Source organism: Oryza brachyantha, chromosome 10 (genome assembly GCF_000231095.2).
Source record: "Oryza brachyantha chromosome 10, ObraRS2, whole genome shotgun sequence".
Lineage (NCBI taxonomy): Eukaryota > Viridiplantae > Streptophyta > Magnoliopsida > Poales > Poaceae > Oryza > Oryza brachyantha.
The window spans coordinates 4547315-4571134 of record NC_023172.2 but is presented as its reverse complement, the minus strand read 5'-3'; the positions used below and the strand labels follow the sequence as shown (position 1 = coordinate 4571134).

The 23820-nt window shown below is 49.2% G+C and overlaps 1 protein-coding gene across 1 annotated transcript; it reads left to right on the top strand.

Moving 5' to 3' along the window:
• Positions 1-619: 619 nt before the first annotated feature.
• LOC102712473 (probable LRR receptor-like serine/threonine-protein kinase At3g47570) lies at positions 620-4344 on the top strand. The gene is made up of 2 exons (XM_006662188.2): positions 620-3434; positions 3523-4344. The coding sequence occupies exons 1-2, from the start codon at positions 620-622 to the stop codon at positions 3903-3905; spliced, it is 3198 nt and encodes a 1065-aa protein (XP_006662251.1). The 3' UTR covers positions 3906-4344.
• Positions 4345-23820: the final 19476 nt, after the last annotated feature.

Below are 23820 nucleotides of genomic sequence, written 5' to 3'. Positions count from 1 at the left end.
AAAAATTTTACATAATTAACTGTACAAGAAACAAGTGGCTGACTCATCTACTAGCACTGACAATTTCTGCGCAACTTCATGATTTTCTTCCCAGGTTCACATAGACTATAGCTACCAGGAACCAAAAAATTTATAGCAATGTACAGGAAGGTCATTAACTTTGCTGAACCATTGGACCAAACAAGATAACGTCATTTCCTTTGCTGAAAGGTAAGGTGTTGAAGTTTGCATTATTGAAACGACTTAGTCAAGCTATTCCACCTGATTCAACATGCTATCTGTAGATGACACAAATTAAGTCAATACACGCATTATAGTGTGTATTATTTTGGGGTTAGGGAAACATCAAAGAGCTTCCCCTAAAACATTAATTAAAAATATAAGCATCGTTGTCATGGTGTGTAGAAACAAGCAATGGTCCAAAATACACCTACACCAGTTTTGCGTCCCTCAGCAAGAACATGCACCATGCCTGAAACCCACGCTCCAACACCGGCAAAATATTCCTAAACGCAAATTTATGTATACCCTCTATAAAAAGCTCATCCTAACACTCTAGCCAGAATCAAAAACTTGTCAAATTTTAACACACATAGTGTCCAGTAAACCAACCTGCACGATGGCATGTGCACCTATGCACAATCTTGCTCCTCTAGTTGCAGTGGCAGCAGTCTTCTTCTCGCTGACAGCATTAGCCGATGAATCCGACACCAGCCGGGAGGCTCTCCTTTGCCTCAAATCTCACCTGTCAAGCCCAAACGGAGCTGCCGCCTTCGCCACATGGAACAGCACCTCGCCGGACTTCTGCTCCTGGAACGGCGTCACCTGCTCCAACCAGTCCCAGTCCCAGCCTCGCGTGGTGGTGGCGCTGGACATCGAGGCGCAGGGCCTCGCCGGAGAGATCCCGGCGTGCATAGCCAACCTCTCCTCCCTTGCGAGAATCCACCTGCCAAGCAATGGCCTTTCCGGCGGCATCACGCCGGAGCTTGGCCGGCTGGCCGAGCTCCGGTACCTCAACCTCAGCTTCAACGGGATCGGCGGCGAGATCCCACCCGGCCTCGGTACGCTTCGCAGACTTCTGTCCCTAGACTTGAGCAGCAACAACCTTCATGGTGAGATTCCATTGCTGCTGGCAAATGCGTCCTCACTTCGCTATCTTTCCCTGAAGAACAATAGCCTCTCTGGGAGCATTCCTGCTGCACTTCTGAACAGCTTCACTGTCAGAGAAATATACCTTCGGAAGAACAATCTTTCTGGTTCAATTCCACCCGTCACACGGTTCAATTCACAGATCACCTATCTTGATCTCACAGGAAATAGCCTGTCAGGAAGCATACCACCATCCTTAGGAAATCTCTCGTCGCTTACAGCACTTTTAGCTGCACAAAACCAGTTGAAGGGTAGCATACCTGATTTCAGTAAACTGTCTGTCCTGCAATTTCTTGACCTCTCCTACAATGGTCTCTCTGGAACTGTGCATCCCTCGGTTTACAACTTGTCGTCGATCAGTTTTCTCGGTTTGGCCAACAACAATCTTAAGGGGTCATTACCTCCTGATCTAGGAAACACACTTCGCAACATCCAAGTGCTCATGATGTCTACCAATCATTTTGTGGGAGAAATCCCTGGATCTCTGGCAAATGCGTCCAGCATGCAATTCCTGTATCTGGCCGACAACTCTTTGACAGGGCTCATACCTTCTTTCAGCTTGATGTCAGATTTGCAGGTTCTCATGTTGTACTCAAACCAGTTGGAAGCTGGAGACTGGACGTTTCTGTCCTCGTTGAAAAATTGTTCCAAACTTCTGAAACTGAACTTTGGTGAAAATAACTTACGTGGGGACTTGCCTAGATCTGTCGCTGACCTGCCGAAAACATTAAATTCACTCGTTCTCCAGTCAAATTACATATCTGGCACCATCCCCTTGGAGATTCGAAACCTATCTAGAATATCCCTACTTTATCTCGATAAAAATCTGCTGACAGGGAGCATACCTCATACTCTTGGCCAACTAAACAATCTTGTTGTCCTTAGCCTTTCACAGAACAAATTTTCTGGAGAAATACCACAATCCATCGGTAACTTGAGTCAGTTGGCTGAACTTTATTTATCAGATAATCAGCTGAGTGGAAGCATACCTACAAGTTTAGCAAGGTGCCAACAATTGTTGGCATTGAACCTTTCATGTAATGCCCTTACTGGAAGCATAAACGGAGACATGTTTCGCAAGCTGAGTCAATTGAGTTGGCTACTTGACTTATCACACAACCAATTCACAAACTCCATACCACTAGAACTTGGTAGCCTGATAAATCTTGCTTCTTTGAACATCTCCCACAACAAACTCACAGGCAAGATCCCATCTTCACTTGGTGCTTGTGTCCGGTTGGAATCACTTCGTGTTGGAGGCAACCTCCTAGAAGGAAGTATTCCTCAATCATTAGCAAACATCAGAGGCACAAAAGTTCTAGATTTCTCCCAGAACAATTTGTCTGGTGCAATACCGGATTTCTTTGGGACTTTCACCTCATTACAGTATCTAAATATGTCATACAACAACTTTGAGGGACCAGTTCCCGTAGGAGGAATTTTTGCTGACAGAGATAAGTTTTTTGTCCAAGGAAATCCACACCTATGCACCAATGTTCCAATGGAAGAGTTGAATATGTGCTATGATTCATCATCTAAAAGAAAGCACAAGATCATTATTCCAATGTTGGCAGTTTTGTCATCTTTTGTCGCACTTTCATCAATCCTTGGATTGTATTTCTTGATCATTAATGTTTTGCGAAGGAGGTGGAAATCCAATAAGTACACAGATCCCTCCTACATGGAGCTGAAAAAGATTACATATAGTGATGTGAGCAGAGCAACAAATAACTTTTCTGCAGCCAACATAGTCGGCTCTGGGCATTTCGGGACAGTCTATAGTGGTAGATTAGATGCAAAAGACACTAGGGTTGCATTTAAGGTGTTCAAGCTTGATCAATGTGGTGCATTGGATAGCTTTATGGCAGAGTGCAAAGCCTTGAAAAATATCCGTCACCGCAATCTTGTCAAGGTGATAACTGCATGCTCAACTTATGATCCTATGGGCAATGAGTTCAAGGCTCTAGTATTTGAATATATGGCCAATGGTAGCCTTCAAAGCCGACTTCATAGAAAGTTTGACCGATGCAGTGACTTGACTTTGGGAGCAAGGATTAACATAGCAGCCGATATTGCTTCTGCTCTAGAGTATCTTCATAACCAATGCATCCCACCAGTTGTTCACTGCGATTTGAAGCCAAGCAATGTACTTTTCAACAGTGATGATGTTGCATGTGTCTGTGACTTTGGGCTAGCAAAGTCACTTCGTGCTTATTCATCTGGAGCTCAAAGTGATTCAAAAAGCATGGTTGGACCAAGGGGGTCAATTGGGTACATAGCTCCTGGTGAGTTGGTCTTCTGAGCACAATACAGAGTATCATTTCATAAAAAAATATTATGATTCAGCTTGATCTATTTATCTTGACATTGCAGAGTATGGCATGGGCAGTAAAATATCAGCTGAGGGTGATGTCTATAGTTATGGCATTATTCTTCTGGAAATGCTAACAGGAAGAAACCCTACCGATGAAATGTTTACTGATGGCTTCACACTCCGCATGTATGTTAATGCATCAGTTTCAAATATTAAAGACGTACTTGACCCCAGACTTACTCCAGAAATCATGGAGCAATCTTCTAATCATACCCTGGGAACGCATGAACACAAGACAAGTATAATGGATGTCTGTGCTCTACAACTCCTTAAACTTGGCCTTCTATGCTCTGAAGAATCCCCAAAAGATCGTCCAGTAATACATGATATATATAGCGAAGTAATGTCAATAAAAGAAGCATTTTTTGCCATGAGTTTTTGACGAACACAAGTGTAACGCTGAAGTATGAAGCATAGTAACGAATTGGTGTCTACAGTATGCCCAATTTGCCTGCAGAAGTTTATTCACTGGAGGAGTAATGTACTCATGTTTTTAGTGCTACAACACAATATATGAACAACATGTTATTTCAACCGTTTCCGGAAATATATATGTCATGTAATAAAATTCCCCGTATAATTCTTTGTACTACAGTTCAATTGTGTGTTGCCGAACTGCTAAGAATTTCTAGTAAAAGGTACACCTGGACTCCACACGAATTAAGAAAATATCACAAATTATTGTGTTATTTTTGTGATTCAGGGGCAAACTTAGGGTTTTAGTAAGGATTCATCCCATTCGGGCAAAATCTGAAGAATGGCTGAAAGACATGTATATGGAAGGAGATAGAGAGGAAATGAAGTTTCAATATACACTGGAATTTGTTTTGCACTACAGTTTTTTGCTCCACTTTCATGCAAATCGGAATGGTCCTCTGCAATAAGACAAATTGTGTCAAAATTAGAAGGATTTGGTAGTGTTCATACTAGGAGTCGCTCCGGCAGAGGAAAAAGCTGTGCGCGGATGGGCGTTCTTGGCAGTGGCGTAGCCAGAAAACTTTCGGTGAGTAGTCCTGTCCAAACTCCAACATGAAAAGTAAACGTGACATAAAAAATTAAACATCACGATAACATATATGAGTACATATTTGGTTAAAATATGTTAAAATATGATATAATATAGAAATAACATCTTACAACAACATCGATAATCGAGTAACTTAACAAGTTCAAAATATATTCAAATATTATAACAAAGATAGTTCAAATATAATAGATGCTATATATAAATAGGATATTACGGTACAACTATTTAGACTTTAGTCTACACTTGCCCTTAGCCATGAAATAATTTATTCTATTTCTCACTAATTCTGGAGAAGATATCCTGCTCAATATATGTAAATGTAATATTTAACTAAGCAATGATTCAACAGGTTATCACAAGCATATTAATTTCAGAAACTAGCAAGTGTGAAAATTTGCAAATATATATAATCTGGTTCTCTATAGGATTTCTTCTAAAAACAAAGAGAGACTAAAATGCTGTTAGACAGTGAAACAAAGAGAGGCTTACTTAGTTACTGAGAGAGAGAGAGACAGTAGAGGCTGGAGAGCAGCTGAGGGGCTGAGCGGCCAGAGCACAGGGGGCGGCGTGGACGGCGGGCGGTTGGTCGTAGCCACGGCTGCCGGGCAGCCGGACGAGGCAGGCTGGTCCAAGGCTGTCACGCCCACAAATTTTTCACACGAATTTTTGAACTTAATTGTGTATTAAATCCCTGTCCACCCAGCCAAGGTACACAAAAAGATAATGTTGATTACATAACCATCGTTCTTAGAAACAACTGAAAATAACACTTATTCTAACGAAAAATGCAGCGGAAAGAAAAGTAGACTAGCTCCAGCGGGTACGGCTCCAGTCCACAGGCAAAGCTTCGACGGCAGACCAGCTCACTCCGGAGAGACACCTCCAACGGACTCAACTTGTAGCTCTGGAGGGGGAAAAAGTTGGGCAAGGCTGAGTACAAACCACCGTACTCAACAAGTAACACGGAAAAGAGGGGAATAAATGATGTATAGGGATCATCAAGGACAGGCTAGGGTTAGTTGCAGTTAAACAAATAACAGAGATTGAAAAGAATAAAGATAATTGAATACATTAAAGGATAAGTAAATAACAGTTGTAAAATACCACAACACTGTACAACGTTACACCACGTTGCAACAGGCCCAACCATTACTCAACATTACACCACGTTGCAGTAGTCCCGAGTGAAAACCAGTTTATTCAAGTTATTAAAGGTTCACTAATCCCAGTGAAGCTGGGAGTTCGCCCGTAACCGTGGGTATGGCTATTCGAATAGATTATACTCTGATCAGAGGTGTACTACTGTACCCACAAGACACGACTCCACTACACTTGAACGTGCGCCGACATACCACCATGGTATACCGGAAAGGAGACCGTGATAGGACCCGTCACATAACCCTCCCTATTTAATCGCACCGCACTTCAGGTTTCACCCCCTCCTTTACACTAAGTCGGGCAGTCCCCTCTTATGCCTTGGTAGATCCGGAAACAGCAGAGCCTTTCGTTAGACCACGATTGCCCGTTCATACTCCATCACGCCTACCCTTGCCTTGGTACGTCAAATAGTTCGAAGCCATGCTTCAAATCCCACCTTACCCATTTCGGCATGTGGTTAGCACTTAATTACTTCCAAGGTTTCCCGTGAATCGGTCCTTAATTGCCATAGATGCGACTCTCAAAACCATGCACCCACAACCCACCGTTATCAATATTTTAGTTGACATTAACCCGAATCGGATGATGAATCATTATTACAGCTATTCAGAACTAAGCATGATTAAATGTGATCCCATGAGCTACTTGTTCTAAGCACGGCTAAGCATTAACCTAGGCCTAACTCTAATCAAGTTACCCCTGGTCTAGCATGGATAAAGTTGGATAATCAACGGCATAATAATAGGGTTTACCCAAAGAAAATAAATACAGTAAATACTTTAATTAAAACAATGCAGGTTTGAACAAACAAAGCAGAGAATTTGCAATAATGGGTTCAATATGATCAAAGATGAGTGCCACTTGCCTTGCTCTGGCCCCTGGGGTACTTCGGCGACGATCTCGAAGTAAACCGGCTCTTCGGCGGGGTCTGAATCTAAGCAACAAAGCACAAAAATAAATAAAACAGGCACAAGCTCTACTGAAATAGCAAAAGAAAGTATTTTTAATGGATTCTCGACAATTTTATGAATTTAATGAAATTTGAATGGACCTAAACGGAGACTAGATGAATTACTTATGAATTTTAGAAGTTTTCTGAGTTTTTTAACTAAACAGAAAAGTCCTAAATCAATTATTGCGCAATTAATGGGGCTGCTGACATTAGCGAGGAGAGAGGAGGCGGCGCTGACGGGTGGGGGCCACCTGTCGGTGGGGGAGAGGGGAGAGGAGAGGCTGACGGCTGGGCCCCACGGGAGGAGAGTGGGAAACAGAGAGGGGAAAGGAGAGCGCGGCCGACGGCGGGAGCTTCGGGCGGCGCGGTGGCGGCCAAGGGACGGTGGCGCGACGACGGCGCTAGCGGACGGCGGCGGTGCCACGACGACGGCGACGCGGCGACGACAGCGCACGAATCGGCGGTGCAAGGGCGCGGCCGAGAGGGGGAGCGGTGACCGGCCAACACGACGGCGACGAGCGCGTGACGTGCGCATGGCGGCGAGAGGTGGCAATGGGTGCCAGCAGCGGCGGCACGGCGACCGCGTGGTGATGGCGGCGACGAGGGAAACGCAGCGACGGCGGGGAGGTGGCGCACGACGCTCGGCGACGGCGTGGGTGGTCCGGCGGTGACGGCGAGGACAAAGGAGAGGAGGAGAGGGAGGTGGGGAGGCTCACCGGCGGAGGCGAACGCGGTAGAGGGTCAGCGAGGAGGCGGGACAGGCGGCGACGTCCGAAGGCGCGGACGGCGACGACCGGGCGATGGGATCGGGGGTGGCGGTGGTGAGGTCAGGCGCGGCGGCGACCAGGTGGCGAGAGGATGCGCGGGCGCTAGAGATGCCTGCCGGCGACGATAGGGGCGGCAGCAAGTCGGTGACGGCAAGGGGGAGGTGGTTACGCGGCTGGACGGCGACGAAGGGCGTCCGGCAGCGAGATCGAACGACGGCGACGACGGGTGGAGGAAAAGGGTGAGCGGCGGCACGAGGCGGCGGGGATTTTATAGGGGAGGATGGCCGGCTAGGGCGGGCGGCGGTAGTTGGAGACCGAGTCGGCGACGCGGCGGACTAGGCAGCGGCCATTGCGACGGCGGCGGTTGCAGGCACGGGGCGGCAACGCGGCGGACTCGGACTCAGCCGGCACGGTTGCAGGCGCAGTCGCTGATAGGTGGGCCCCGCCTATCAGCGGCGCAAAGGCGGAGGGAGGCGGCGACGGACTTTGTGGGCGAAGGGTGCGGCGCGCTGGGCCGAGGCAGCCCGGCCGGGAGGGAGGAGGCGCGTGCGCGCGGGAGAGGAGGCGGCCGGTCGGCTGGGCCGGCCTGGAGGGAGAGGTGGGCCGGTCCGGGAAGGAGGAGAGGAAAAAGAAAAAGGAAAAAGAAAAGGAAGGGGAGGAAAATTGGACTTCGGCCCAATTTGAGAAGGAATGGAAAAAGAAAGGAAAAAGGAGGGAAAAAGGAAAGCTCCACTTTTGCCGAGTTTTAAATTAATTTGCTTGGCCAAATTTTATACTTCTGCAATTTGAGTTTAAATCCAGTTAGTCGATTTGCGAACCTCGATCTAATTAAATTAAGTTCTTTTAGAGGGATTCTTCCTGAGTTAATTAAGCCAATTGTTATTTACGGATTTCTTTTACGAGCTTAGGCTAGGGACAAAACTCCGGGTATGACAAACCTACCTCCTTAAACGGAATCTCGACCCCGAGATTCGGAGGTACTGGCGAAGAGGTGCGGATGGGCGGCCTTGAGCTCATCTTCTCTTCCCCATGTCGCTTCTTCTTCTGAGTGGTGACTCCACTGAACTCTGCAGAATCTGATCACACGGTTCCGGGTCTTCCTTTCACTGGTTTCCAGAACCCGTGTTGGTTTCTCCACATACGTCAGATCTTCCTGTAGATCGATGTGCTCGGAGTTGGTCTGTTCTTCAGGCACACGAAGACACTTTTTGAGCTGCGACACATGGAACACGTCATGGATTCCGGCCGTGTTAGCAGGGAGTTCTAACTGATACGCAACTTCTCCCCTACGTTCCACTATCCGGTATGGTCCCACGAAACGTGGTGCCAACTTTCCTTTGGTTTGAAACCGGTGTACTCCTTGCAAAGGTGTGACGCGGAGGTACACATAGTCTCCTGCTTCGAAGGCTAAGTCCCTTCGACGATTATCTGCATAACTTTTCTGTCTAGTTTGGGCTGTTTTCAACCTTTCACGGATTATTCTGACTTTTTCTTCCGCCTGACTTAAAACTTCGGTCCCAAAAACTTGACGTTCTCCTGTCTGATCCCAGAAGAGGGGTGTACGATACTTCTGACCATACAGAGCTTTAAAAGGTGCCATCTGCAAACTGGCTTGATAACTGTTGTTGTATGAGAACTCTGCATACGGCAAATTCTTATCCCAAGTTCCACCAAAGTCGAGAGCGCAAGCTCTGAGCATGTCTTCAAGGATCTGGTTTACCCTTTCCGTCTGACCATCTGTCTACGGATGATAAGCTGTACTGAAATTCAGTCGGGTTCCCAATTCTTCCTGTAGCTTCTGCCAAAACATTGAAGTAAACTAACTTCCTCGGTCAGAAACGATCTTTTTAGGTACTCCATGTCGACACATGATCCTAGCCAAGTAGATCTCAGCTAGCCTTGTCCCTGAGTAGGTAGTGTGAACTGGTATGAAGTGGGCAACCTTTGTCAATCGATCAACAATTACCCAAATCGAGTCATGACCGGCAGCGGTCCTTGGTAAACCAGTGATGAAATCCATCCCGATTTCTTCCCATTTCCATTCTGGAATCTGAAGAGGCTGCAACAGTCCTGCTGGCCTTTGGTGTTCTGCTTTGACTAGTTGGCAAACCTGCACAAGGCGACATACTCTGCAATTTCTCTCTTCATACTGACCCACCAAAACTTTTCTTTGAGGTTTTGATACATCTTGGTACTCCCGGGGTGAATAGAGTACTGGGTTTGATGAGCTTCTTGAAGTATCAACTCGTTTAACTCCTTGTTATCTGGTACACACAACCTGTTTCCCATCTAGATTGTCCCATGTTCATCTTCTGAAAAATCTCGAGCTTTACCAACTCGCATATTTTTCTTTAGCTCGGCTATCTCCGGATCATTTGCTTGGGATTGGCGAACTTGATCCACCAATGTGGGTTGCGCTTCTAGGGCTGCCACAAAACCTTCTTCGACTAAACCCAAATTTAGTCGTTCAAACTCCTGCCGTAACTGCTCACAAACTTCCGTTGATACAACAGCATGGCAGTAATTCTTTCGGCTTAAAGCATCTGCAACTACATTTGCTTTGCCTGGATGGTAATGGATACTTAAATCATAGTCCTTGATCAATTCCAACCGTCTTCGCTGGCGGAGGTTCAAATCCGATTGTGTAAAGATATACTTTAAACTCTTATGATCCGTATACACTTCACACTTGTTACCAATTAAGTAGTGTCACCAGATTTTTAGGGCATGCACTACAGCTGCTAGTTCCAAATCATGAGTCGGGTAGTTACCCTCATGTGGTCTCAACTGACGAGAGGCATAAGCAACCACCTTTCCTTCTTGCATTAGCACACATCCAAATCCTGATCTGGATGCATCACAGTAAACCTGGAAGTCTTTCGTTTGATCTGGCAAAATCAACACGAGTGCTGACACCAACCTTTGCTTGAGCTCTTCAAAACTCTTATCGCACTCAATTGACCATCTGAACTTCTCTTCCTTTTTCAACAACTGTGTCATTGGCCTGGCTATCTTCGAGAAATTCTTAATGAACCGACGGTAATAGCCCGCAAGTCCTAAGAAACTTCTGACCTGGGAAACCGTCTTAGGTGGGGTCCACTTGATCACTAACTCCACATTACTGGGGTCCACAGCAACTCCTTGAGCATTGATCACATGGCCAAGGAACTTCACTTCACGCAGCTAGAAATCACACTTGCTGAACTTGGCATACAACTGGTGTTCTCTTAGCTTCTCTAGCACGATCCGTAAATGCCGCCCGTGCTCTTGTTCTGACTTGGAATAGATAAGAATGTCATCAATGAAGACAACCACAAACTTATCCAGGTATTCCATGAACACCTTATTCATGAGATTCATGAAGAATGCCGGGGCATTAGTAAGTCCAAACGACATTACTGTACATTCATACAAGCCATAGCGAGTAGTGAATGCCGTCTTGGGAATATCTTCTTCCCGAATCCTCAACTGATGATACCCTGATCTCAAATCGATCTTGGAGAAAACTTTCGCTCCCTTCAACTAATCAAACAGATCATCAATCCTTGGCAGAGGATACTTATTCTTGATGGTGACCTCGTTCAAAGCACGATAGTCTACACACATTCTCTTAGTTTTGTCCTTCTTCTCAACAAAGATAACCGGGGCACCCCAAGGCGAGGTACTCGGTCGGATGTAACCTTTCTGAAGCTGTTCATCCACTTGCTTCTTCACTTCTGCCATCTCATTAGCTGCCATCCTGTAGGGTCTCTTATAGATCGGTGCAGTTCTTGGCACCAAGTCGATACGAAACTCGATCTCTCTTTCTGGCGGCATCGTTGTGAGATCATCTGGAAACACCTCCGAATACTCACAAACCACTGGTATGTCCTCCAACTTCTTCGGATCTTTGACTGTTTCCGAGGGTTGCTCTTCAGCTTCCATCTTATTCAAACAAGTCCTAATTGTTACTGACTCCGGTGACTGATAAGTCACCACTTCACCACCTTCACTGGTCAAAGTGACTGTACGCTTGGCACAATCAATCACTCCTTGATGCTTGGTAAGCCAGTTCATTCCTAAAATGACATCTAGGTCTTTGGATTCGAGCAGGATGAGATTGGCTAGAAAGGATGTCCCTTGGATTTCTATGGGCACATTAGGGCTATAAAGGTCCAAAAACATGCTATGCCCTGGAGTACTAACCCGTATCGGGTTTCTTAACTTTTCCCTTCTTAACCCAAGCATTCCCACAAACTTCCTTGAAATAAAAGGGTGTGTAGCACCAGAATCAAAAAGTACTGTAGCAGGTACGGAGTTGACAGGAAACGTACCCAGTATTACTTCTGGCGTAGCCTGTGCTTCTTCTGGGGTGACATGGTTCACGCGAGCTTGCACGAATCTCTGCCCGCTACGCTTCGGCTTCGGGCACTTGTCGGCAAAGTGACCTGGGTTGCCACAGTTGTAGCACACTCCAGGCTTTGCACCTGCATCCTTCCTGGTTGGAGGAAGTTGAGCTGTTCGTGGAGGAGCGTTCCGTTGTCGGGGAGCTGGTGCTGGAAGAGCGCGCTGAGGTGGGGCACGCTGCGACGAGCCACCACTGTAGAAGTTGTTGGGGTTGTAGGGGCGGTGTTGGCGGACAATAAAGGTCGATTGCCCGTGCTGCTGATTCTGAGGATGGGGGCTGGTGTGGAACCGGAGCTTCTGCGGGTGCGGCTGGTTGGACCTGAACTGTGAGGCCTTCTTTTCTTATCCATCTGAAGGTGCTGGTCCTCCTGACGGATGGCCTTGTCGACCAGCCTTCCAAAATCAGCATAGTCGCCCGAAAGCAACTGCTTCTTCAACTCATCATCCAAACCTCCGAGGAATTTCTCTTGCCTTTCGGCGTCAGTGCGAACATCCTCGGGGGCATATCGCGCTAGGCGATTAAACTCATGGAGGTATTCCGTCACGGTCTTGGTACCTTGCTGCAAGGCACGGAACTCACGCTTCTTCTGTGTGACTATCCCATCAGGGATATGGGCCTTACGGAAGTTAAGGCAGAACTCCGCCCAAGTCACTTCCGTGGTAGCGGTGCGGGTAACCAGGAAGTTATCCCACCAAGCCGAGGCGGGACCCATCAGTTGATGTGCGGCGAAGGAGACTTTCTCCTGGTCAGTGCACTGTAGTAGGCTGAGCTTCTTTTCAATCGCATGGAGCCAATCACTTGCCTCCATGGGGTTAGTGGTGCTTGAGAAGGTCGAGGGACGAACACGGAGAAACTCCGGCAACTTGGACTGCACTGGGGGTGGTCCATGTTGTTGGTTGTTCTGGTTCTAGTTTAAGAGCTGTTGTAGCACTTGCTGGTGTTGCCGCTGCTGTTGTTGCATTTGCTGCATCATCCAAGCGAGTATTTGGGTCTGGCTAGCAAGAATCTGAGCGAGTGACGGGTTCTCTGGTGGAGGCGGTGGGGGCGGTCCTCCGGTGCTGGACTGGTCGGTGTCACGATTGTCGTTGCGAGTGTTCACCATCTGCAGGAGCGGGAGGGAACAGAAAGAGAAAGAAGAAAAAGAAACGGCTAAGCAAACAGGGGCTTTATTTAATTAATGAACTGTAATCGTCTTGCTTAAGAAACACACCTAAAAACCACACAACTCCTGGCGGTACAACCATAACCCCACTACTGCTATGGTTCACCACTAGCCCCAAGCGAAGCAAACCTAACACACCAAAACTAGCACACAACGACTAAGAACGAAGCTAAAGGTGACGTCTAGGGCACGAAAGGAGAGCGACGATCAACGACAGGGGACGGATCTTCTTCCTCGTCTTCGGATCGGCTCCTAGAGTTGTTGGAGAGACCATCTTCATCTTCACCAGAAGCAGACTCGCTGCTGCTGGAGACTGTGACGGTGCCATTGCGGTTTCTCGCAGCGTCGAAAGGGGAGACACCTTCCTCGGGCAGTGCGGTCGGAGAGGTTGGTATCATCTACATCAGTGGTCTTGGTTCATCCGGGGCACCGGTGTAAAACTGAACTCTTGGAGGCCCGTGGGTTCGCTTCCTTGCCGTGGTGCGAAGCCTTGCACCGCCGGGCTCCGGGAGTCCTTTGAGCCTGGCGTTCTCCTTCTTCAAATGGTCGATCTCATCCTGTAGACGGATGATCTGAGTGAGCTTGGCATCGTTCAAGGCCTTGGACGCTTCATGGAGGTCGTGATGCATCTGGTCGAGGCCTTGCAGCACCGTGCACATCCTACCGAAGGTAGGGTCTTGCTCACTCCGGGTAGACCGAAACCTACTGACCAAGGAATCGGGTCCACGACCAGGGTGATACCGGTATGCCGAATACCGAAACGTCAGGTCGTGCCTGGCCCCGAGCGTTGTCATCAGACTGTAAGCGGCCTCCTGGCAGGCATGCTCATGCGAGCCTCCGGCTCCTTCTACTTCCAAGTTAGGGAGGTAACCGGGGATTCCATGTAGCTCCAACCTGACACGGTGGGGAAACTCGCCTCCAAGAGGTTGGATCGTGGTGTACTCTAGCTCATAGGGGTATCCTGCCGTGAATGAGACTCTTGCCAACTCTGCCACGAATCCAGCCATTCCAAGTCCACGATGATACAAGGGGTGGTTGGCCATCTAAAGAACACAAGGATTTGGAATCAATGGATGCAAAATTTTGTTTCAAGATAAATAAATCATAAAAGAAACAAAGTAAATAAAGTTTTAACCATAAATCAATTTACTCACGCTTTTCAACCAAATGGGTTTTGGTCTTTTTAAATGACTCACGCTTTTGAAAACCACTAACCCATTTTTAAAACACTCTAACTTTCACAAACTACACACAAACATGAAAAGCCGAGGGCTCTTAGGGTTTCCATTGGGCTGATCCTACGGTCAAAGGAGGCTCTGATACCAACTTGTCACGCCCAGAAATTCCTCACACGAATTTCTAAACTTAATTGTGTATTAAATTCCTATCCAGGACCAGACAGGGTACACAAAAAGACAATGTTGATTACATAACCATCGTTCTTAGAAACAACTGAAAATAACACTTATTCTAACGAAAAATGCAGCGGAAAGAAAAGTAGACTAGCTCCAGCGGGTACGGCTCCAGTCCACAGGCAAAGCTTCAACGACAGACCAGCTCACTTTTGAAAAGCACTAACCCATTTTTAAAACACTCTAACTTTCACAAACTATGCACAAACATGAAAAGCAAAGGGCTCTTAGGGTTTCCATTGGGCTGATCCTACGGTCAAAGAAGGCTCTGATACCAACTTGTCACGCCCAGAAATTCCTCACACGAATTTCTAAACTTAATTGTGTATTAAATCCCTGTCCAGGACCTGCCAGGGTACACAAAAAGACAATGTTGATTACATAACCATCGTTCTTAGAAACAACTGAAAATAACACTTATACTAACGAAAAATGCAGCGGAAAGAAAAGTAGACTAGCTCTAGCGGGTACGGCTCCCGTCCACAGGCAAAGCTTCGACGGCAGACCAGCTCACTCCGGAGAGACACCTCCAACGGACTCAACTTCTAGCTCTGGAGGGGGAAAAAGTTGGGCAAGGCTGAGTACAAACCACCGTACTCAACAAGTAACACGAAAAAAAGGGAAATAAATGATGCATAGGGATCATCAAGGACAGGCTAGGGTTAGTTGCAGTAAAGCACCAGTTAAACAAATAACAGAGATTGAAAAGAATAAAGATAATTGAATACATTAAAGGATAAGTAAATAACAGTTGTAAAATACCACAACACTGTCCAACGTTACACCACGTTGCAACAGGCCCAACCATTACTCAACGTTACACCACGTTGCAGTAGTCCCGAGTGAAAACCAGTTTACTCAAGTTATTAAAGGTTCACTAATCACAGTGAAGCTGGGAGTTCACCCGTAACCGTGGGCATGGCTATTCGAATAGATTATACTCTGATCAGAGGTGTACTACTGTACCTACAAGACACGACTCCACTAACGTGCCCGACATACCACCATCGTATACCGGAAAGGAGACCGTGATAGGACCCGTCACATAACCCTCCCTATTTAATCGCACCGCACTTCAGGTTTCACCCCCTCCTTTACACCAAGTCGGGCAGTCCCCTCTCGTGCCTGGGTCCCACGGGAGGAGAGAGGGAGGAGGGGCGCGGGGTGACTGACGGGTGGGTCCCGTCGGTCGGCGAGAGGGGAACAGAGAGGGGAACAGCGGCTCGGGCGGACGGCGACAGCCGGCGGCGGCGACAGCGGCGGCGCACGGCGACGGCGACGATGGCGCGACGGCGGCGGCGCGACGGCGACGACCGGCGTGCAGCGACGGCGCGTGGCACGCGACCGAGGCGGCGGCGCACATGGCGCAACCGGACAAAGCAGCGGCGATGGACTGGCGCAGTGGCGACGACCGGGCGACGAGCGCGGACGCGGACGGGCGCGGGTGGTGGCGGCTTGGCGACGGCGTCGCGAAGGCAACGACAACAGCAGCGGGCGGTGGCGATGACGAGCTCCGCACACGTCCGGCGATGGCGTGTGGCTCGGCGGCGGTCGGCTGGGAAGGAAGAGAGAGAGGGGAGAGGAGAAGGAGACTCTCACCGTCGGCGGCGACCGTGCGGACGAGTCGGCGAGATCGAGGCAGAGGTGGCGGCGCGGGCGAGCGGCGGCTGGCGACGCGCGGTGGCGAATTCCACGGACGGCGGCAAGGTGACGTGGGGCGGCGGTGGAGAGGATGAAGGAGCGGCGAAGGGCGCGGGGTGTCCACCGGCGGCGACGGGAGCCGGAGGAGGGTTGGCGACGCCGAGGCGGAAGTGATGGCGCGGCAGGACGGTGACAACGGGCGGCCGGCAGCGAGATCGAACGGCGGCGGCGAGCGGCGACGGCGCGACGGCGACTTGGGCTGAGAGGAAAAGTGGGCGACGGCGCGAGGCGGCTCGGGATTTATAGGGTGGCGGCACCGGCTAGGGCGGGGCGGAGGTTGGAGACCGAGTCGGGTGCGGCGAGGACTCGGCGGCGGCGGTTGCGGCGGCGGTGCGGACTCGGACTCGGCGCAGCCGGCGCGGGCGCAGGCTACGCGCGAGCTGGCGCGGTCGCTGACAGGTGGGCCCCACCTATCAGTGGCGCGAGGGAGGAGGGAGCGGCAACGGACTTCGCGGCGTCGGCGCAGGTGAGCGAGCTGGGCCGAGGCAGCGGCCCAGGCGGAGGTGCGCGCGGGGAGGAGGCCGGAGGCCAGTCGGCTGGGCCGGCCGAGCGGGGAGAGGTGGGCCGGCTCGGCTGGGCGGGCCCGGGAAGGAGGAGAGGAAAAAGAAAAAGAAAAAGAAAAAGAAAAGGAAGGGAGAAAAATTGGAGTTCGGCCCAATTTGAGAAGGAAGGGAAAAAGAAAGGAAAAAGGAGGGAAAAAGGAAAGCCCCACTTTTGCCGAGTTTTAAATTAATTTGTTTGGCCAAATTTTATACTTCTGCAATTTGAATTTACATCCAGTTAATCGATTTGCGAGCTTCGATTTAACTAAATTAGGTTCCTTTAGAGGGATTTTTCCTGAGTTAATTAAGCCGATTGTTATTTACGAATTTCTTTTTACGAATTTAGGCTTAGGACAAAACTCCGGGTGTGACATAATCGCCTCAATCTGAACAGTACTCAACTTCTGAAGGGAAAAACACAAGGCTGAGTACATCCACGTACTCAACAAGTAGCATGGAAAGGGAGTAATGAATGCATATAGATAATTTCAAGGATAGGCTAGGGTTAGTTGCACAAAAGCAGCAGTTTAGGTAAAATAGAGCTTTAAGTAGAATGACAAGATTTAAATAAACAAAACGGTTGAATACAGCAATTGAATAAAGTATCAACACGCTGCTCAACGTTACCCCACGTTGCAACAGGCCCAACCTCTACTCATCGTTACACCACGTTGCAGTAGGCCCAAGTAAAAACATGTTTACCCAAGTTATTAATAGTTCAACTAATCACAGGGAATCTAGGAGTCTGGCCATAACCGTGGGCATGGCTATTTGAATAGATTACACTCCCATCAGAGGTGTACTACTGTATCCAAAAGACACAACTCCACTGCACTTGAACGTGCACCGACATGTCACCATGACACACCAGAAAGGAGACCATGAGAGGACCCGTCACACAACCCTCCCTATTTAACCGTACCGCACTTCAGGTTTCACCGCCTCCTTTACACCAAGTCGAGCTGTCCCTTCTTGTGCCTTGGTGAATCCGTAAGCAGCGTAGGCCATCTTTACACCATGACTCCCATCCATACTCCATTATGCCCACCCTTGCCTTGCTACGTCAAATAGTTCGAAGCCATGCTTCAAATCCCACCTTACCCATTTTGGCAAGTGGTTAGCACTAGGTTACTTCCAGGGTTTCCCATGAACCGGTCCGTAATTGTCCTGGGTACGATTCTCAAAACCAAGCACCCATGACCCACCAATAACAGTGTTTTAATTGGAATTAACCCTAACGGGTAAAGGATCATTATTAGCTAAACTCAGTCTAAAAGGTGATTAAAGTTACCCATGTGCTACTTGTTCTAAGCAGGGCTAAGCATAGCCTAGACCTAAAACTACTTTGGTTACCCCAGGTACAACAAGAGTAATGAAAGAATAAACAACGGCATAATACACAAGGTTGAACCCAGAAAATAAAATAAAGAAAAGTACGGTAAATAATATAAGTAAGTAATGCACGTTTGAATTAAATAAGCGAGTATTTGACAATAATAGGATCAATATGGTCAAAAGGAGTGCCACTTGCCTTCCTCAGCTTCAGGAGGGACTTCCGTGACAATCTCGAAGTAAACGGGAGCTTCGGCGGGGTCCGAATCTAAGCGACAAAGCACCAAAAGTAAATAAACAGACATAAACTCTACTGAAACACTAAAACAAACTATTTTTAATGGATTCCTGGCATTTTTATGGATTTAATGAAATTTGAATGGACTAAAACGGAGACTGGATGCATTAGTTATGAATTTTAGATGTTTTCTAGGTTTTTAACTAAACAGAAAAAGTCCTAAATTGATTTATTGCGCAATTATTGAAGCTTATGACGTTAGCCAGAGAGGGAATCAGCGCCAACAGGTGGACCCCACCTGTCGGTGAGAGGGGGCGGCTGAGGGAGGCTGACGGGTGGGGGCCCGAAGGAAGAGAGAGGAAGGAGGCGGCGTGGCGGCTAACCGGTGGGCCTGGCCGAGAGGGTAAGGGCGAAGGCTGGCGGGCGGGTGGGCCCCGCCGGTCAGTGAGAGCAAACAGGGGAGGGGAGGTAGGACGCAATCGGCGTTCGGCCGGCGACCGGGCGGTGGCGCGGAGGTCGGCCGACCATCGACCGACGGGCGGCGGCGACGCCGTCTTGGCGTCCGGAGGTTGGCGAGGACATTGGCGACATCGACAATGTCACGGGAGGCGGCGGCGTGAGGGCGCGACTGCGGGAAACGGGGGCGGTGGACTGACGCGACGACGATGGCACATGACAAGCGTAGGCGGTGGCGGCTTGACGACGGCGTCGCGAAGGTGACGACGACATCGACGGGCGACGACGACGACGAGTGGTGCACACGTTCGACGACGGCGTGCGGCTCGACGGCGGCCGGCTCGAAGGGAAAATGGAGGAGGGGAGGAGAGGGAGATACTCACTAGCGACGGGAAGACGACGGCGAGGTCGGTGAGTGGGAGGCACGCGAGGTGACGTGTACCAGCGCGGAAGACGGGCGGCGGCGAGGGAGATCGACGCCGAGGGCTCGAGCGGCGGCGTTCGGGTGGCGTGGGAAAAACCGGTGGCGGGGGCGGCGACGGGGGTTTTATAGGTGGAACGGGGTTGCCGGGATTTTGAAAGGGCAGCGGGGAAGGAACATGGCTGATTTTTTGAAAGCGGTGGCACCATTTACGGCGGCGGGTGGAGGAGATGGCGGTGGCGACGGCGGAGGCCGTGTTAGACGCAGGGAGGGGCGGGCTGATGGCTGGGGCCCACCCGTCAATGGGGCGCGGGCGTGCGCGCTCGGGCTGGCGCGGCGCAAGAGGATGACTGGGCTAGCGGCCCAGTGGCGAGGCACGGGCGCGCTCGCGCGGGAAGGATGAGAGGAGCCCGAGCTGGGCCGTGGTGGCTTGGGCCGGCCGGGAAGGAAGGAGGACAAAGAGAGAAAAAGGAGATTTGGGCTCTGAAAAAACGAGAAAAAGGGAATGGGAGCCCCAACTTGCAAATTTTTAATTTGAATCTTTGGGCCAAATTTTATAATTTGAATTTCAACTTTAAATCTAGTTAATGATTTAGCGGGCTTTGATTTATTTAAATTAAATTAATTCTTTAGAGGGATAATTCTCTAGAGCTTTAATTAGACCAATTATTAATTAACAATTTTCTTTATTAAATTATGGCTTGGGATAGAAACTTGGGGCGTGACAAACCTACCCCCTTAAACGGAATCTCGACCTCGAGATTCGGAGGTGCTGGCGAAGAGGTGAGGATGGGTGGCCTTGAGTTCGTCTTCTCTTTCCCAAGTGGCTTCTTCTTCTGAGTGGTTACTCCGCTGAACTCTGCAAAATCTGATCACACGGTTCCGAGTCTTTCTTTCACTAGTTTCCAGAATCCGTGCTGGTCTCTCCACATAGGTCAGATCTTCCTGCAGGTCTATGTACTCAGAGTTGGTTTGTTCTTCAGGCACACGCAGACACATGGAACACGTCATGGATTCCAGACATGTTAGCAGGGAACTCCAGTTGATAAGCGACTTCTCCCCTACGTTCCGCTATCCGATATGGTCCCATGAATCGTGGTGCCAACTTTCCTTTGGTCTGGAATCCGTGGACTCCTCGCAAGGGCGTGATCTGGAGGTACACATGGTCTCCAAACTCTTATGATCCGTATACACTTCGCATCGGTTTCCGATGAGGTAGTGTCACCAAATTTTCAGAGCGTGCACTACTGCTGCCAGCTCCAAGTCATGAGTTAGGTAGTTATTCTCATGCGGCCTCAACTGCCGGGATGCGTAAGCCACCACTTTACCTTCTTGCATCAGCACACAACCTAACCTAGATCGGGATGCGTAACAGTAAACCTAGACATCTTTCACCTAGTCTGGCAAGATCAACACTGGTGCTGACACCAATTTCTGCTTCAGCTCTTCAAAACTTTTGCCGCACTCGGCTAACCATCTGAACTTTTCTTCTTTCTTGAGTAATTGTGTCATCGGCTTAGCGATCTTCGAGAAGTTCTCAATAAACCGACGATAATAACCTGCAAGTCCGAGGAAGCTTCGGATTTGACTAACAGTTTTCGGCGGGCTCCACTTTGTAATAGACTCCACATTGCTTGGGTCAACTGTGACACCTTGGGCATTAATCACATGTCCCAGAAACTTCACTTCCTGTAGCCAGAAACTGCATTTGCTGAACTTAGCATAAAGTTGGTGTTCCTTCAGGGTTTCCAATACTATCCGCAGATGTTGCTTGTGTTCTTCTTCGAATTTGGAGTAGATGAGGATATCATCAATGAAGACCACCACAAACTTATCCAGATACTTCATGAACACCTTATTCATCAGATTCATAAAGAATGCTGGGGCATTGGTAAGCCCAAAAAACATTACCATACATTCATACAAGCCGTAGTGGGTAGTGAATGCGGTCTTGGCAATATCTTCTTCCCGTTTTCTCAACTGGTGATAACCCAATCTTAGATCAATCTTGGAGAAAACCTTGGCACCCTTCAATTGATCAAACATATCATCTATTCTCGGTAGAGCATATTTGTTCTTGATGGTCACATCATTTAGGGCACGGTAATCCATACACATCCTCTTGGTCTTGTCCTTCTTCCCAACAAAGATCACCGGAGCACCCCAAGGTGAGGTACTCGGTCGGATGTAACCCTTCTGTAACTGCTCATCAACTTGCTTCTTCACTTCTGTCATCTCATTGGCTGCCATCCGATAGGGTCTTGTATATCGATGCCGTTCCGGGTATCAGATCGATACAGAACTCGATTTCTCTTTCAGGTGGCATGGTGGTGAGATCATCTGGAGAAACTTCTGGATACTCACAAACCACGGGTATGTCTTCCAACTTTGGGACATCTTCATCTGCCCTTGGCGGTGGTTCATCTGCTTCTGCCTGATTCAAACTGATCCCCAGTCTCGCAGGTTCCGGGGATTGATATGTTACGTGCTCACCACCCTCACTAGTCAAGGTGATGGTGCAGTTAGCACAATCTATTACTCCGTGGATCTTGGTAAGCCAGTCCATACCCAAGATAACATCTAGGTCTTTCGATTCGAGAAGGATGAGATTGGCTAGAAATTGTGCTCCTTGAATTTCTACGGGTACTTCTAGGCTATAGCTGACTGAAGTTACATATGCCCCGGGGTGCTAACCCGCATTGGGTTCCTTAGTTTCTCTTTCCTTAACCCATGCATTCCCACAAACTTACTTGAAATAAACGAATGCGTAGCACCAGAATCAAAAAGTACTGTAGCAGGTACTGAGTAGACAGAAAACGTACCTAGTATTACTTCTGGTGCGGTCTGGGCTTCTTCGGTGGAGGCGTGGTTGACTCGTGCCTGAATGAACTTCTGCCCGCTGTGCTTCGGCTTTGGGCACTTGTCAGCAAAGTGACCTGGGTCGCCACAGTTGTAGCACACCCCACGCTTGGCGCAAGCTCTTTCCTTGCTGGCGGAGGCTAAGTCAACGGAGGAGGAGCATTTTGCTGATGTGGGGGTGGTGCCGGGAGGAGACGTTGGGTTGAGGCACGCTGGGACTGGCCACTGTTGTTGTTGTAGTTGTTCGGGTTGTAAGGACGATGCTGGCGAACAATGAAAGTTGACTGTCCGTGTTGCTGGCTTGGAGGGTGCGGGCCGGTGTGAAACCGGGGCTTCTATGGGTGTGGCTGGTTGTGGCGGAACAGGGAGGCCTTTCTTTTCTTATCCATCTGGAGGTGCTAGTCCTCCTGACGGATGGCCTTGCCTACCAGCTTTCGAAGTCAGCGTAGTCGCCGGAAAGCAACTGCTTTTCTAGTTCGTCATCCAAACTTCCGAGGAACTTCTCTTGCCTTTCGGCATCAGTACGGACGTCCTCGGAAGTATATCGCGCGAGGCGATTGAACTCATGCAGGTACTCGGTCACCGACTTTGTACCTTGCTGTAGAGCATGGAATTCCCTCTTCTTCTGAGTCACAATCCCATCCGAGATGTGGGCCTTGCGGAATTTGCGGCAGAACTCCGCCCAGGTAACTTCCGTGGTAGCGGTGCGGGATACCAAGAAGTTGTCCCACCAATCATAGGCGGGACCCATCAGTTGGTGGGCGGCGAAAGCGACCTTTTCCTGATTCATGCACTGGAGCAGGTTGAGGTTCTTCTCGATCACATGGAGCCAGTCGTTTGCCTCCATGGGGTTGGTGGTGGTTGAAAAGGTTGGCGGTCAGATGCGGAGAAACTCGGGTAGCTTGGACTACACTAGGGGTGGCCCATGTTGCTAGTTGTTGTGATTCTGGTTCTGGTTTAGCAGCTGCTGGATCATCTGGTCGTGTTGTTGCTGCTATTGTTGCATCTGTTGAATCATCAGTGTGAACATCTGTGTCTGACTCGTAATGACTTGAGCCAGGACGGGTTCTCTAGTGGAGGAGGTGGGGGAGGCCCATTGTTGTCGGTGTTGTCGTTGTCGCGGTGACCGTTGCGAGTGTTCACCATCTACACGAGCAGGGACACAGAAAGAGAAAGGAGAAAAAGCAACAACTAAGCGAAAAGGGGCTTTAATTAATTCTTGAATGAGTTGTAATTGTCTTACTTGAAACACATTTAAAAATCACCAAACTCCCGGCGGTACAACAATAACCCCACTACTGCTATGGTGCACCACTAGCCCACAAGCGAAGCAACCTAACACACCAAAGAAACTAACACGCAATGACTCAGGAAAGCGTAAGCTAAAGGTAGCATTTAGTCTTCATCCTCGGAGCGGCTCCTGGAGTTGTTGGGGAGGTCGGGTTCATTCTCACCAACGGCAGATCCGTTGCGGCTCACGTCGGTCCACGTCTTGCTTGGGTCTCCAGCTGCGCCACTATGAGAGACGCTGTACTCCGGGACTGGGGTCGGTGAAGTTGGCACCAGCTACAGCAGAGGTCGTGGCTGGGACGGGCCACCGAGAGCTGCTTGAACACGTGCAGTGCGCGGGTCCGCTTCCTTGCGGTGGTGCGGATCTTTGCGCCACCAGGCTCCGGGCGTCCTTGAAGCCTGGCGTTCTCCTTCTTCAGGCAATCCACCTCGTTATGCAAGCGGATGATCTGCATCAGCTTGCGGTTGTTCATGGCCTTGGTCGCCTCGTGGAGATCGTGGTGCATCTGATCGAGTCCCTCCAGCACCACACACATCCTACCGAAGATAGGGTCTTGCTTGCTCCTGGCGGATCGAAACATACTGACCATGGA

Coding starts and splice junctions, on each gene's coding strand:
- LOC102712473 (XM_006662188.2), top strand. CDS start 620: ATGGCATGTGCACCTATGCACAATCTTGCTCCTCTAGTTGCAGTGGCA. Junction 3,435..3,522: donor AATTGGGTACATAGCTCCTG/GTGAGTTGGTCT, acceptor TTGACATTGCAG/AGTATGGCATGGGCAGTAAA.